General features: G+C 55.4%; 2 protein-coding genes across 8 annotated transcripts in view; one reads left to right on the forward strand and one right to left on the reverse strand.

Annotated features, from left to right (window-relative positions):
• Nucleotides 408-13255, reverse strand: TBATA (thymus, brain and testes associated). 7 transcript variants are annotated; one of them, XM_021073923.1, is made up of 9 exons: nt 12667-13255; nt 10860-11092; nt 8774-8929; nt 7815-7894; nt 6537-6713; nt 4562-4643; nt 3649-3774; nt 1642-1713; nt 408-654 (listed from the first exon to the last, which is right to left on the reverse strand). In XM_021073923.1, exons 1-9 carry the CDS (start codon nt 12711-12713, stop codon nt 569-571), a joined length of 1059 nt encoding a protein of 352 aa, XP_020929582.1. In that variant the 5' UTR covers nt 12714-13255; the 3' UTR covers nt 408-568. The 7 variants fall into 7 exon arrangements, 5 of the variants coding, with proteins under 5 accessions (XP_020929582.1, XP_020929581.1, XP_020929579.1 ...); XM_021073922.1 differs by having other exon boundaries at nt 1642-1694; nt 3631-3774; nt 12667-13246; XM_021073920.1 differs by lacking the exon at nt 12667-13255 and adding an exon at nt 11727-12586 and having other exon boundaries at nt 1642-1694; nt 3631-3774.
• The window catches only part of SGPL1 (sphingosine-1-phosphate lyase 1), an 84929-nt gene continuing 83917 nt past the window's right edge, over nt 14457-15468 (forward strand). The window contains exon 1 of the mRNA XM_005657411.3: nt 14457-14553. The gene's annotated coding sequence lies outside the window, so the exon portion shown is untranslated. The remainder of the gene's footprint in view (nt 14554-15468) is intronic.

A 15468-nucleotide genomic window follows, 5' to 3' on the forward strand; every position in this document is an offset into this window, starting at 1 on the left:
TTCTCACTTATTGTGGGGCCTTGGACAAGCTAGTTCAGCTTTCTGGGCCTCACTCAGTAGATTCACCTATAAAATGGGAAGGATTCTGTACCTCATAAAGCTTTGGGAGCATCAAATACAGAACCACATATAAAGTATGTATAACTGCTCACTCAGTGCTCTTCAATAGCTAGTACCCCCGTCCTGGCTCGGGGTCTGCTAGGAACTCAGTGGTTGGTGTGGATGAGTGTTCCAAAGTGACCTGTGTGTTCCTGACCTCTGCCTTTCAGTTTTCTGGAACCTAAAAGAGCCAGGAAGCCCCATGTCGGTGCGGTGGTGGTGTGTGGGGGGGTGCTTTCTCCGAGGGACTCGGGGTGGTTTGGTATAGCGCATCCTTTCTCCAGGAACAAACTACGCAAACGCAGAGCTCCCACTGCTAGGAGAGCAGAACTGTCCTCTTAAGGGGAAGACAGTCTTTTAATAGGCTCCACGTGGTAGGAAAACCGATAGGGCTGTTGAGGAGGTGGGGGCTGACTCTTCGGACTCAGGGGCTTCTCCTGAGAAAGGTGGGCAAAGTGGCGCGAACTCCTCAGCCCTCTGCCTTTGCCTTTGACCCCTTCTCTGCTGGGTTCGGGCTCGAGTGCAGGCGAAGAACTTGTGCTTTCCCAATGTTCTCTGGGAGGGGAAGACACAGCAGAGAGGAGAGTGTGAGGGGCTGGGCCCTGCCTGGGAGCTGCCCAGGAGGTGGGGGGGAGTGGGATGCGGTTGTGTGAGTGAGCGCCTGGGTCAAGCCTGGCTTGTGCACTGGGCTCTCCTGCTGCCTGGGTGGGTCGACTTCCTTCCCTGAGCCTCACCCCAGCCCTCTTCTACATCCAGGTAGCAAACGTCTATGCAGTACCTACTCTCTATCAGACACTGCACCCAGCACATAGCACCCTTTGCAGTCTAGTGGGGAAAACTGTACATTGAGAATATCTGTCCTCTCCCCTCAACCTTCCTCCCCTTCCCTACTGCCCTGGCCTAAGGCTCCCCCTTCCCCCTGGTCTCCATCACCACCCCCTGGACCCCCACAATCCCTTCTCCACACAGCAGCCAGAGGGGTCCCATCACGCCCTGCTTATAACCCTCCCATGAGCCCCATGCCCTCTGCATGAAGCCTGATGCCTGGCCTGTCTCATTTCTTACCGCTGTCCCCAACCCACAAGGCCCCGGCCACCCTGCCTGTCTGTCCTTTCACCAACACACCTGGCAGGTGGAAGCACTGCTTGCAGGTTCTCCCTTGACCCACAGAGGGCTGGGTCCTCCAGCCTTTCGGCTCAAGGAGCTCTCCCCCAACCCTGCCAGTCTTCCTGACTCTCACATCGCTCTGTTACTTCCTCAGATGTCTTTGTGGTCTGCACCCCTCTCCCTAGGCTATAAGTCCCACGGCAGCAGAAACTTGTCCCCAAATTCTCCAGTGACCCCCAGAGGCTGGCACCTAGGCATTCATTAAGGATCTGGTGAATGAATGGAGGAATGAATGATGGATGGATGGATGGATGAAGGTTGAATAGATGAATGAAATGAGCAACTTCTTTGGGCAGGGATCCAACTCCAGGCATCCTTGAGTCCCCCACGGTGGGCCTCAGCGAGCCCCCAGAGTCCTGCTGTGCGGACTCTTACCTGGTTTTTCGCTTTTTGTTAGAGGTGGTGTCTTCGTCTTCTTCGGGGATTGGCTAAAACCAACAGGAGGAGAGGGTGGGTAGGTCAGGCAGGGCTGGTGGGAAAGTAAGGAAAGTGCCCCCGGGAGAGGCAAGAGCCAGCAGGCATCTGTCCAGGGCTGGCCCCACCCCAAGCCAGACCCAACAACTGTGACTCCATCACCTGCTGCAGCCACAGGGTAAAGGAAGTAGAGGAGGCCCCTGTCCCTGTCCCGGCCCTCCTTGGCCTGCTGCTTCCCTGCAGACAGGAAGCCTTCCTGTGTAAGTGGAGAAGACAGGACCCCTAAGGAATCACCAGTGACCACGGATAACACCCAGGTCTTATACTGGCTTTGCACTTGAGCAAGCTTTTTATGTACCCAATGTGATTTTTCCTCCCTATGATTCAGGGAGAAGGGCTTTGAGGTGAAACGGAGGCTCCTAGAAGGGAGGTGGCTTGCCCAAGTTCACAGTGAAGCTGCGTTACTACCATGCCTTCCCTGGTCTCAAAGTGGAAAAGAAACCCAAGTCCAGGGCCAGAGCGAGCACCCGCCCCTTCAACATCCCCACGCCAGCCCAGCACCTGCCCCTCCTCACCGACTTCCAGCCACTCTCAACCTTAGCATTCCCTAATGCTGCATGTTCCTGACTTCACACCTGATCTCCTCCACCCTCTCGGCCTTGTTCGACTCCTATCCATCCCAGCAGTGTCCCTCAAGTGCCAGCAGAAATACTCAGGTGACTGTTAAAAATACACATCTTCTGGGAGTTCCCGTTGTGGCTCAGTAGAAATGAATCTGACTAGTATCCATGAGGACACAGGTTCGATCCCTGGCCTCGCTCAGTGGGTTAAGGATCCGGCGTTGCTGTGAGCCGTGGTGTAGCTTACAGACACAGCTCGGATCCTGTGTTGCTGTGGCTGTGGTGTAGGCCAGCGGCTACTGCTCTGATTTGACCCCTAACCTGGGAACCTCCATATGCTGCAGGCGCGGCCCTAAAAAGACCAAAACAAACAAACAAGAAACCACATCTTCTGGAGTTCCCTGGTGGCTCAGCTCATTAAAGTTCTGACATGGTCACTGCTGTAGCATAGGTTCTATCCCTGGCCCAGGAATGCATGCTCTGGGCAAGGCCCCCCCCCCCCGCAAAACAAACAAACAAACAAACAAACAAAAAAACACTTCTTCTGTGTTCACCATAGCCCTACTCTGTGACAATCTCTAGGCATCTGCTTTTTCAACAGGCTCCTCAGTGAAGCTGAGCAAAGCTGGGGCTAGAAGTCACATAAGCCTGAGTCTGAATCCCAGCTCTTCTGCTGTCCAGCCTGGTGACGTTGGCCGCCATTCAACTGTTCCTGAGCCTCAGTTTTGTCATCTGTGATATGGAGGTACCACTGCCTCTGTGGGTGGCTGTATGGACTAGAAATGGGCTAAACACCCAGTGGTCAGGCGAACACAGTGGGCACTCAAGATTGCTGGTTCAGCGGCTGATATTCAGGCCCCACTCACCTGCTGTGAGTGGCATTCCCTCATCTGCCCTTTCCCCAGCTTGGAACTAGGCCTTCCCTGCAGCCATGCGGAGGACTTAATAATACCTGCCTAAAGGGAATTCTGCCTGCCTAGTGTTACCATTCCCTCTCTCCTTGTGTCTTCCCAAAGGCCAAGAGCTTCAAGAGAGCTAGATGCTTATGGCTTCCCCACCCTGCCTTGCTGCACCTGACACAGGTCACCCCCTTGGCATCCCCCACAGCCGGTCCCCAGAATCTGTTCAGGTAGAGCGAGGCTTCAAGTTGCACAGGTAGGACTGGGGGCCCCTGGGGAGAGCCTGGGCCTCTTCTTCCAGGATAGGCTCAGGCAGCCCAGGCCCTGGCCAGCACCTGGCTCCCTCTTATAGTCTCCACTGGCAGGACACTGGCTGACTATGAGAAATCAGTTCTGGGCACAGAGGGGCAGGTGAGGGGTGTGAAGCCCACCTGTAAGGTAGCTGTTGCTCTCTTGAGATGGTTCTTGAATTTCCTGAAGCTGGTTCAGGAGTTTTTCTTCTGGGATGGAGACCAGAGGCTGGGGTAGAAGCTGAGCCACCGCCGTCTGCAGGAGCCCCAGCGCCATGTCTTTCTCTGTAAGCACAGTCGGGGGTAGAATCCTCAGGGGCAAGGCCCTGGCCCCCATCCTGGACCTAGAGGGGACAGGTGGGAGGCAGGGCCCCCAGCTCTTCTGCCCAGCAGGCCAGGAGGCTGTCTCTAACTATCTAACGTTCTGTCTGCAGGGCCCCATGGGGAGGTCTGCCCTTCTCCCTGGCCCTGTGTATGCAATGTGCCTCAGCCTGTCACCCCTCTCTTGTCTTATACCTTATTCTTGGTCCATCTGCCACCATACCCCCTGGCCCTCCTGGAAACCTGTTGGAGACCTGCTCTCCTCCCCTCCTCCTCCCCTCTGCCGTCCAGTCAGCTCTCTGGCTCTTAACACTCCTCACCTGCCCACTTAGATGCACCCTCCACCCACCATCCCTGTGTGTGTGTGTGTGTGTGTGTCCATTCCTGTGTTCATACGCACACACATGTGTTCTCATGTCCTTGTGCATGTGTGTTCTCCATGGTGGTGGGTTAGGGGCTGTGTCTGCCAAATACTGTCTTTGAATGTCACCCTTGCAGGGGCCAAGGCCTGCAGTCAGCATGGAGGAGGTGTCCCTTCTAAGGAACAGAGTCGTGGAAATCCTGCTGAGGAACGAGGAGGCGGAGGGAGCAGTGGACTTTTGTCTAAGTAGAAAAGGTGAGTTTGGGGCTCTGGAAAGGAGGGGTCCAGTGTGAGGCCCTGGGGTTGGAGCTGAGTCCTGCAGAACCGGAGCACGTGGCCCTCAGCAGCCTCCACTCAGACGAAGTCCTGGGCCCGGGACTGTGTCCTCACCCTTGGGGGGAGCGTAGAGGAGCCAAAACTGGATAGCATTCAGGGAGTCTGTCTGCAGGATTTGAGAGAGGAGCTCCAGGATCTGTGAGCAGGAGGACAGGCCTGGGTCAGTGTGGCTGGATGGCAAGTTCAGCCTGGAGTGGTCTCCCAGAGCCACGTGCTTGCCTAGACCCGTCCGCACCGTAGTCCCAGCCTCCCCTCCGCATGGGACTTCACACGCTGTAGAAAGCTTCCTGCCCCAACAGCCCTAGAGGAAGGTTCTTAACCTCCTCACTGGACAGATAAGGAATCAGGTCTCGAGAGAGGAGGACAGCTCGCAGAGAGGTAGCACAAGGAGGCCCCAGGGTCAGACATGGGCCCCTCGTCCCTGAGCCGTCCTTGGGCTGGTGGTACCCAAGGTCCTTCACTGGGAAGGCGAGGTCAGAGCTGACCCATCAGCTCCTCAGAGATGCGCCTGGGTCCTTGGCATGGGGAGTTCAGGGATCCCAAGGGTCTACCCTCCCTGAAGTTCCCAAGTTCCGAGTCTTGAGAGGTTAGCAAAGAGGTGGGCAGCCTAAGGGTGGGGGCTGGCTGGTTCTGCGCTCTGCTCAGCTGGGGGCTCCTCCCCACCCGGCACCATGCTCTCCTCGCTCCCAGCTGCGTCCTCATCCTTCTCAGCCTCCAGCATCTTTGTCACTTCAGGGCCCTTTCCCCACTGCATCCTCCAGTCAAGGATCATGGCTACGAGATCCGGCTCTGTCTTGGAAGGGCTATGGGGAATCCCTAGGCCGAGATGCTGATGCTGGCTGTGGCTACGTGGAGTTGGGGCCCGCAGTGGGAGTTGGAGCCCCCGGAGTCCTAGGAAAGTGGGGTGGTCAGTCTCCCCAGGACCCCCAGGGGCTGTCAGTGCCCAACAGGTCTGCCTTTCCCTGGGCAGAGTGGGAACTGGACCGGGTCTCTCCCCAGGCCTGTGCCTGCTGAGCTGCCCACCCTCACCCCCAGATACCCGCTCACTGAGGGGACCCCTGTACCTCCATCTGCCCAGGGCCCTCCTCCATTCTCCGCATCCCACTTACCTGCCCTGTGCCCCCTCCCCACAGGACCCGAGAACCTACTTCCAGGCAAGGTGAGGCCGCCCTATGGTGGAGAAAGTACTGTGTTCTAGCCCCTGCTATGCTGCCCACCCCCCTTTGGGGACCTGAGCCACGGGCTGTCACCTGGCAGGGCCTCAGTGTCCCCATCTGTGGGCTGGGGATCCTGACCCCCTCTGCTCTATCCATTTCCTGAGCTGTCCAAGGGGACTGTGTGCTTTAAAGCACTGACTGCAGAGCAGGTGTCAAGATGCTGTCACAGTCTGGCCTCTCTCAGAGAACATGTGGGCCTGAGGGCAGGGATGCTTACCGCCTCGCCTACCAGCACAAGTTCTGCACACCTCTTAGGCCTCAATGAGGAATCAAACACAGAGAATGGGACTCTATGCTTTGCCGCAGCACAGACCAGACCCCTCTAGAGTGTGGGGAGGTGGCTGGCACCAGCCCTGCAGGCTGTGGGTACGGCAGGCCAGGCGTGATGAGGGTGCGGCAGGCCAGGCGTGATGTGGATGCGCCAGGCAGGACCCCACCTCACTGTTCCCTTCCTCAGCTCATCAAGTGCCACTGCTGGACCAGCCCTCGTGACAATGTGTGGTGCTCCCAGTTTGGCTAAATTGTGGAACTCAGGTCCCTAGGGGGGAAAGGACTTAGAGAGGGAAAAGCTGGCTCATGCCAAACCCTGGAGGCAGCAGGGAATCAGAATCCAGGCTCCTGACTCCCAGGTTTGGGGTTTTCGAGTCTTATAGTCTCAGGTGCAAGGCTGCCTGGGAGGAGTCATGCTTGAAGCAGTTTTTAAGGGTCCTAGAGGGATTGCTCTGAGCCTGGGGGCAGGTCCTGCTGTGTTCTCTGCCCTCAGACTAGTGCCTCTGTAGGGTCCACAGCCTCCAGCCTTCCCAGGGCCTCACCAGCAACTCCTGATCCTGTAGGATGAAGGCCTGGATTCCTCCATCTCTGCTCCTGGGCTGGCTTCGCAGGCCCTGGCGGGAGTGGCGGCGGGTCATGGCCTGGGTGGAAGCAGGAATGAGCCTACCGGTCTCTGCTGAGTACTTTGCCCCCTGCTCCCGCTGAGGCTCCTCCTTCTGCTGGGAAAAAAAGCAGCCAGAGACTCCAAGCAGCAAGAGAGAGGGGGGGAGAAAGAGGAGAAAGCAGAGGGGAGAAGTTGATTAGGATTTGTATGTCCACCAGGGACATGCCCACCCTGTCCTAGACTCCCCTCGCCAGCAGGGGGTGCCCTTCCATTGTAGCCATTGCTCTTCCTCCTGGAACTTCACTGAATGCTGGCTGCCCCCCATGGTCCTTGGGTGGTCCTTGTACCTCCTCCTGGGCAAGCCCTCGCTCAGACCCCTCCACCCAGCCCATCTAAATTTGAAAACAGTCTCCTGCACCAAGGCCCCCACTACCCACCTTAACTCTTAGCTCACTTGTCCCCAGGTCAGTCCCCCACATCTTGGCACCCTTTCTCTGCCCTGGGACACTTTCCTGAGCCAGGTCTGTGGGCACAAGGCTTAGGACCTCCTGCCCGGGCAACTCCAGTTAAGACTGGTAGTATCCTTGTCCCCATTTTAAAGATCAGAAAACTGAGACCCAGACAGTTTAGCTGAGTTAGCTGCAAAACAGGGATGAGAACCAGGGCTGGGCCTGTCCTAGGACCAGTTCAACTACCTTCAAGCAGCCTCCCACTTGTCTTTACTGGTTTATCAGCAAATAGTACATGGGAGGCCGCCCCCATGTTGTCTGAAAACCATCAGTGACCCGCCACCCCCTTCTCAGATTAGGAACTAAGTTCAGAAATGAGCAACAAGCTGATCTTGCCCACATCCAAGGTGACCCCCTCCTGCCTTCTCCCTGACTGCTGCCCACTTATATCCTGGACTGTAGCCCTCTGGTCTCTAAAGATGCCCTGCATTCTCCAGCTTCTGAGTGTTCGTGCCGTGTGCCTCCACTAGGAATGCCTCCCCTCTTCCACTTCTAAACTCTGAACCCTTGGTGGATTTCTCCATCAAGGTCTGTTCTGTATCCCCTCCCTTTGGTTGCATTTGTGGGCCCCTTCCCTGTGTCTATAGCAGCACTCTTGCTTTTGTGCCACTGCTGTTGAGGTTGAACCTGAGCGTGGGTGGGATTTCGTTACAAAGGGGCGGATGCATTTCATCCCTTTCCGGACCATGCCTTTGTGCTGCACCCACCTCCTTGCTCTTCAGCTCATTCTCCTTGGTGAAGATGGCCACACGGGAAGCCAGGTCTTTCAACTCCTTCTTCCAGGTCTCTGGGAGGAGGGGACACCATCGGGCCAACTGATACCTGCCCCCTTCCCCCCCACCGCCCCCGCAGCACTGGGTGTGGGGAGGCTGTGGTGGAAGAGCCTCCTCTCCTCCCCACTTTCCGGCCCCGCATCTCATGGGGAAGGGTGGCTTCGTACGAGGGAAGGAGTAGGAACTGCACCATTGGTGGGTGGGTGGGTGTGGTTGCTGCTGATGTTGCTGTCCTAGCCTGTGGCTTTACTGAGAAATGCTGGAGAATGTTTGGCTGCATGCACCAAAGGGTCTGTGATTTAACTGAGCGTTGCCTCTTTTAGGAACTGGAAGCCAGCACTGGGATTCAGTGATACGCGGTGCCAGCTACTAAAATACTGAGTGACTCCTCAGGTTGGTAAAGAGCGCTGCGGCAGGCAGGCCTTCCAAACCCTTCTGCCTCTTCCCCCGGATCCTCCCCCTGCCCTTAAGGGAAAGCATGAGGCTTGGGAAGGCTGAGGCCTCTGAAATGCTGCCCCAGCAACTATCTATGGCCGAGGTTCTGATTGGCTGGTGGCAGAGCATACAGGTTATGAAATACAATCTTTCCCATATTGTTCCAGTCTGGAGTTGTGAGTCACATGACTATTGCCCTTCTCTGCTTGTCCTCTGCATGGATGACACCTCAGATACCTCAGAGCCCAACAGGGGTGCATTTCCGAGGACCTGGGGAGGGGGAATCATGCAAAGGTAGCTGCCTGAGAAAATGAGGAAAAGAATGGGGTACCCACCAGACCCTGCTGACCTGCTAGCAAAGGCCCTTTCCTTCTCAGGCACCCGCCCAAGCCAGGCTGCCCTCGGGAACAGGGATAACCCCAAGGTTGGGGGGCGGGTGCTGTGGCCCAAATACCCACCAGAAGAAAGCCGGGGATCCCGATTGGACTGCGGGTCTCCAATGGGGACAGAGATGGCGGGCATCCCCATCAGATAGCGGGATAAGAGTGTGGCTTGAGGCGAGGCACCCAGAGGGAACCCGTCCCGGACGATGCAGACCGGCTTCCCGGTGAGATCTGTGAAGGGTTAGAGGCTGTGGGACGGGGGCCTGAGTGGACCCCAAGAACTCTGGGAGGCTGGTGGGCTCGTGGTCCCACTTCTTCCAGTCACCACAAGCCCAGAGGTTGCTAGAACTGGGAGGGCCCCTGCAGTCACTGAGGCCTCACCCGTTGGGACACAGAGAAAGTGGCGAAGGGATGTGCTCAGGGTCCTGTAGTGAATCGGTCATGGGAGACAAGAACCTGGGCTTCCTGGCACCCTAGTCCTGGGGTCCTTTTGGTTCTCCGTGACAGAGCAGTGAACCGCAGGTGTGAACACACAGAGGCAGGCAGCCGAAAGAAGAGGATGTGGGGGTGGGGGCATTAAGCCACAGTCTGTGACCAGAGGGGCCAGGGCTCAAATCACAGGGAGTGCGACCCTCTGGATAAAACTCCCTGCCATCTGTCCGTCAGCCTGGTGGGGCTGAGTGCCCGGGAGCCTGGAGGTGGTAAGAGACCGTTTACATGTGAGGACCCTCCGGCATAAGGTCTATGTGATATTATAGCATCATTAGACAGTTAAGCTTCGGGAAGAGCCTGATTAGGACTTACTGTGGTTGCCCCCTCTCTCCTTCCCCAAATGCTCCTTTGCTGCCAGGACCCCTCACTCTCCAGGGTCCTCCCAGCTCACTGGCCGGTCCTCTGCTGCCTCTTCTGCATCTCCTCAACCCCTTAGGAGCCCCGGGGCCCCGGGCTCAGGCCAGGCTCTCCCCCTGATGACCCCGCCCAGCACACCCCTTCAGACACCACCCCCACTTGAGTGGCTCTCACATCTGCAGCTCTGCCCCGATCCACTCAGCTTCTTACTCGGCCCTGCCTCTTGGACATCTAAGAGGCATCTCACATGGCGCATCTCCAGTGTCCTGGACCAAACCCCTGACCCTCGTCACCTTCCCCTGGCCCCTTTGTGGGCTCTTCTGTCTCAGTCAATGCAGCCCCAGTTTTCACAGACCAAACCCCTGGGAGACAGGCTGGCAGAGCCCACTGGCCTTAGCTTCTGGGTATTTCTAGAGCAGAGTCACTAACTTCCATTGCTACCTCCCTGGTCCAAGTCACCATCCATTCAGAAGCCAGTAGATCACTTTTCTGTTCTCAACCTTCCAGTGACTCAGTAAGAAGGCTTAATGGCAACCATGGGGAGCTCCAGGGCCCACCCCATCTGGGCTCCCACTGCCTCGCTGCAGCATCTCCTTTCTCCCTCTCCTTACTGTGCTCCAGCCACACCGACTTCCTTTCCCTCCAACAAAGCCAGGATGCTTTTGCCTCAGGGCCTCTGGACTTGCTGTTCCCTCTGCCTGGGACACCCTTCCCTGATATCCACATTGTTTATGCCCCCCTTCCTTTAGTTCTTTGCTCCAACATCATGCTATTGGTTAAGTCTTCCCCTTGATAGTCTTGACACATTATTTTCTATCTATTTTCTATTTTCTGTTATCTATTTTCTATCCTTTCCCACCAGAGAGCTGTCTCTGTGAGGGCAGGGACTCTTGATTTGTTCACTGTCACACCCTGGGGCCTAAAAAAGTGCTTGACCCCTAGTTCATACTCAATAGATATTTGATGGATGAATGGCTAAGTGGATGGAATGGCTTGAGTTAGAGAAGAGAACACAGCTCTGGAGCACAACATTCTTCCCTTTCTCTGATCTGTAAGAGGGGAGAATCAGCGATGATGTAAATCCTGCAGGGCTATGCAGGCGGCCCTTGAAACTGCCCCACCTCCGCCCCAGCTTGAGTCGTGTCTTGGCCAAGTGCTTGCAAGTAGCCATGTAGCCCTGGAATCCTGGCCATGTGCCCATCCTCCCTGGGGCTCAGCCTGGAAACAGGGACTGGGTCCCCTCCTTTCCAGTTCTGAAGACCATGCACCCTCCCCCACCACTGGCCAGGCCCTGGCCTACCCTCCCCCCTACCTTGGATGTGGGTCACGTGCTGGGGGTGGGGGTGGTGTCGGGAGAAGAAGGAGTGGTGGCTGAGCCGGCCAAAGCGGTAGGCACCAGGGGTTTGCGCCTTGGGGGTCCTCAGTGCCTCTTGGATCAGCTCGATATCCGCGATCCCTGGGATCAGCAGTTCTTTCCGTGGACCGCCGTCCCCGTGGCTCCTTGGCCTGCACCCTGAGTTCTCAGGTTTCAGCTCAGCGCCTGGACTGAAGGAGAGGGTCGAGGGGAAGCAAATGGAGCCACCGGGCAGCAGTGCCCACCCAACTTGGTGCCTTACACAGAGTCCATTCCTGAGAGATCCTCTGAAATCTGGTTTCCTAGACTTCACCACCACCCCATGGCACCCAAAGCGGGGCCTCCCCCAGGGTCCCTTCGCAGCTAGTACAGTCTGGCCCCAGGGAACCCCCTGCTGTCCCCCTAAAATGCCTTACCAGGGAGCTAGGATACATCTGTGAGAACTCAGGAGGACTCTCCCACGACCCCAGTTTCCTCTCAGAAACCATTTCTAAAGCCAGAAAGAGGAGTTCCCATCATGGCGCAGTGGTTAACGAATCTGACTAGGAACCATGAGGTTGTGGGTTCGATCCCTGGCCTTGCTCAGTGGGTTAAGGACCCGGCGTTGCCATGAGCTGTGGTGTAGGTGGCAGACACAGCTCAGATCCTGCATTGCCGTGGCTGTGGGGTAGGCCGGCGGCTACGGTTCCGATTTGACCCCTAGCCTGGGAACCTCCATATGCCGTGGGAGCGGCCCAAGAAATGGCAAAAAGAGGGGGAAAGAAAGGCCAGAAAGAGAAGCCATAGACCCACCTTCCCATCCAAATACCTGGTTGGAGCACCCACCTTCCCATCCAAATACCTGGTTGGAGCAAAGGCGCGTTATATACAGCTCCAGGGCCCAAGGGCTGACCCCAGCCAGGGCCTCTGCCGAAGCCAAACTGCTGGCAGCCCAGGAGAAGCCAGCTACAGGCTGTCACCCTCCCCCCATACCCCTGGAGGCAGTTTTGGCCCAGACTCAGCATCCAGGGGCCCAATCTGGCACCAAGGCCAGACAAGGCCAGCAAGTCCTTCTCCCTTGGGGCCCCCCTGGGAGATGCAGAGCGGATGGGCGGCTATTGGCCGCGTCTCTGCAGGGGACGCTTCAAGCTCGCTCCGCTTCGCTGGAGACAAGCCTTCTCAGGTTCTCCGTCCTCCACCCGCACTGCTTCCCTCTCCTGTGCCTCTGCCCCTGGAGGCAGAGGTGGAGTCGGTCCAGCAGGAGAGGTGGGCTGCTCTCCGCCAGGGGCCTGGTGGGACCACCTGCCTGCTTGCTGTCTGCTTTCTTTTCCCGTGGCCCTGGCTGAAGGGAGTCCCTTTGGAGGAGGACAGATGGACTCTGGATATGCTAAGCAAGGTGTTTTGCCCTGGGACCTTCTGAGGATTTCGCTGAGCTTCCTGTTCCATCCTCGATTCGCCTCTAAGGGATCTGGGACTTAAAGACATAAAACAAACCTTCTCTGAAAGCTGCTGTTAGCTAGCCTTCCCTACCCCCAACTAACAGAGGAAGTCACCCCCAAAAAACCCCTGGAATTTCTGTGCTCCTGCCCCCTGCCACCACACCCTCTCCCTACTCAGGAGAGGCCCAGCCTGTCACCTGTGCCAACTCAGGTGCGGGAACCCACTAGGGGCCTAGCTGATGGCAGTAGAAGGTGACCTCCACTTGGCCCCTCCATCTGTTGAGTTCCTCAGTCCTCCACCCACCCCTCCACCTCATGGGTCATCAGGGGAGGCATCTGGGACTTACCTCATCAGAGGATGCTCCGCCACTTGGGTTCTCACTTCCGTAGCCATTATTGGGCCTCTATTGGAGTAAAGACTGGTGTACTTAGTGTGAGCATTGAAGATGGTAACAGGAGCTCTTATCTACTGGTGGTGGGAGTGTAAACCAGAACAGATACTTGAGGCGGAAAAATTGGCAATATTGTATAAAAGTGAACATTTGCATGCCCTATCTCCCAGCAATTTCTCTCCCAGAAATATACCCAAGAGAAACTCTTGCAGATGTGCAAAAGTGTAGGATTATTCAAATCCACATTTCAAAAAACCTGGTGACAATCCAAATGTCCAGAGGCACAAAAAGGATAAATACATTGTGGTCCATTCAGACAATTGAACATATTGCAATGAAAATGAATGAACCACATTCATGTGACACCATGACATGTGACAACAAAATGAAACTTGCCAATGTAGTGCTAAATCAAGGAAAGTCAGTTGCAGGAGAACTTCCAGCCTGAGATCCTTTTTAAAAATAAAGTTCAAAAGCTAGCAAAATTATCTTGAATGTGATAAAGCAAGGAACTGCTAAACACAAAATTCAGATAGTGGCTATTTCTGAGGGCAAGTGGGGAGGGGAGAGGGGAGGAAAAGGCATACATGTGATATGTTGGTGATTTTCTAGTTTTGTTTGCTTGTTTTGTTTGTGTGTGTGTGTGTGTGTATTTTCTAGGGCTGCACCCACGGCATATGGAGGTTCCCAGGCTAGGGGTCTAATCAGAGCTGTAGCCACCGCCTACACCACAGCCACAGCCACGCCAGATCCTTGACCCACTGAGCAAGGCCAGGGATCAAACCCGCAACCTCATGGTTCCTAGTCGGATTCGTTAACCACTGCATCACAACGGGAACTCTGATTTTCTAGTTCTTGGTTTAGGAGGTGTGTTTACTGGTATTCGTTATATTACTAAATAAACTAAATGACAGGAGTGAAGGAAAATAGGTGCTAAAGCCAAGAATTGTGGATCTAAATCTATGGATCTGAATATATATATTGCAATTGCCAAGGATGGGGTTGAGGCAGGAAATCAGTGCATTCTGAGAAATAACCCTCTGAGTCACAGAATCTGCAAGACATCCCCCAGGGCCAGCCTTCCATCAGGTCGGGGTGGAGGGGAGTGGGTAGCACTGTCTGAGGTCGGGGAAAAGGAGCGGCTTTAAGATCAAAGAGCAAGGAGCCAGGCATCCTGACTCAAAGTCTCCTGGTCTTTTCTCTAAAGGGAAAACCAGTTGGCAGGACTTTCTTGGCAGGAAGCTTCAGGTGCCCTTGATAGTGGAGGCTTAGGCTCTAGAGCACTTAGATGCTGCAGGGTTGAGGGCTCGGCATTTGGAAGCACCTGCCTGCAGGAAAAGTACTCTTTAGAACAGAGAATTTAAATACTTTTGACTGTGACCACAGTAAGAAACTCATTTTATATCATAACCCAATTCTCACACACTCACCCACACACGTGTGTATGTGAAACTGAAGCAATACTTACCCTTGAAAGGTTAATAGTTTCATCCTACTTTTTGTTTTCATTTTGTCAGCGTTGGGTGCAAACCATTAAATTGATTTTATTAGCCACTAATGGGTCATATCCCTCAGCTGCTGTGAAGGGGTCACTGGGGGCTTGAGTGGGCCAGGCTGCCCCACTGAGTTTGCGCCTGGCCTCCCTTCCCTCACCCTTGGGGCCTCCAGCTGGCCAGGCACAGGGGGTCTGAAGGCTCACACCAATTCAGAGACAGAGCTTTCCTTCCTCCATCTCGGCCTCCCTGGGCTTTGCCCTAAGGCCCCGGCCTGGCTCGAATGTCCGTTTCCTCCCCTGTGGTGATCCCGGGACTCACCGAGGAACGTGGCCGCTATAGCATGTGGGTAAGTCGTCCTTGCTGTCCGAGCAGGATCAAGCAAAAGGACATGTCAACGGGAAGCCTTGTCACTTCTGTGGGGTAAGCCTGTTGCTTTGTGACTGCACGAGCCAGTGGTTGCTAGGTTACCCCTGGCCCACAACTCCAGAACCACTCCCCAGCACCCCTCTCCCTGCCCCTACCCAGCTCCTCTTACCCTTCCTGGAGGGGCAGACAGGGCTCATTAAGACCCTCTGGCTCTTCCTCCACACTCTTTCTCTACCTCTCATTCAGCGCGTTCAATGGGGACCAAGGGAGAGAATGAAAATCAGGGACTGGTTTCAGCCAGCAAGCAGCAGGCAAAGAAAGACTGGCAAAAAAAAAAAAAAAAAAAAAAAAAAAAAAAGTCTGGCTGGGCTGTGTCCCAGCTTTGTCAGCCTCACCAGGCTGGATGCCACCATGGAGGGAGCATCCTATTTCTGAGGGTTGATTTGCAGAGCGCTCTTGGATGGAGAGGAGGAGGCTGCTCACAGGATCCAAAGCATTCTTGCAGCCCTTCTCTAGGCAGGAGAGCTGGGTGGGAGGACCCTGAACTTTCAGTTGGGCAGGGGTTCCAACAGAATTCTGACACTTCCTAGATGTGTCACCTTGGGTAAGTAGCCTGTACTGCCAGAGATGTGGAACAGTGGTAAGGAGGCTGGGTTCCAATCACAGCTTTCCTTCCTAGCTGTGCGGCCTCAGGCAATTTATTTGTCTCTGAGCCTCCGTTCCTGTGTCTCTGAAGTGGAAATGATGCCTGCATTTATTCTCGCAGGCTTTTTGAGATATGAGTGACTTAATGCACTCGAAAGTGTGTAGTATAGTACCTGCCATCAAGTGCGATCACTCATGTCATTACCTTCTCTGGGCCTGTAAAATGGGGTACCCTCAACCTGCTTCTCGG

Source organism: Sus scrofa, chromosome 14 (genome assembly GCF_000003025.6).
Source record: "Sus scrofa isolate TJ Tabasco breed Duroc chromosome 14, Sscrofa11.1, whole genome shotgun sequence".
NCBI lineage: Eukaryota > Metazoa > Chordata > Mammalia > Artiodactyla > Suidae > Sus > Sus scrofa.

What these genes read in the sequence shown, in the direction of transcription:
- TBATA (XM_021073920.1), bottom strand. Translation starts at nt 11,905, where the DNA reads ATGCTGAGTCTGGGCCAAAACTGCCTCCAGGGGTATGGGGGGAGGGTG. An exon ending in TACAGGATCAGGAGTTGCTG is followed by an intron (nt 4,644 to 6,536) that starts GTGAGGCCCTGG and finishes TCCTGCTCACAG; the next exon opens with ATCCTGGAGCTCCTCTCTCA. An exon ending in GAGCAACAGCTACCTTACAG is followed by an intron (nt 1,695 to 3,630) that starts GTGGGCTTCACA and finishes TGTTGGTTTTAG; the next exon opens with CCAATCCCCGAAGAAGACGA.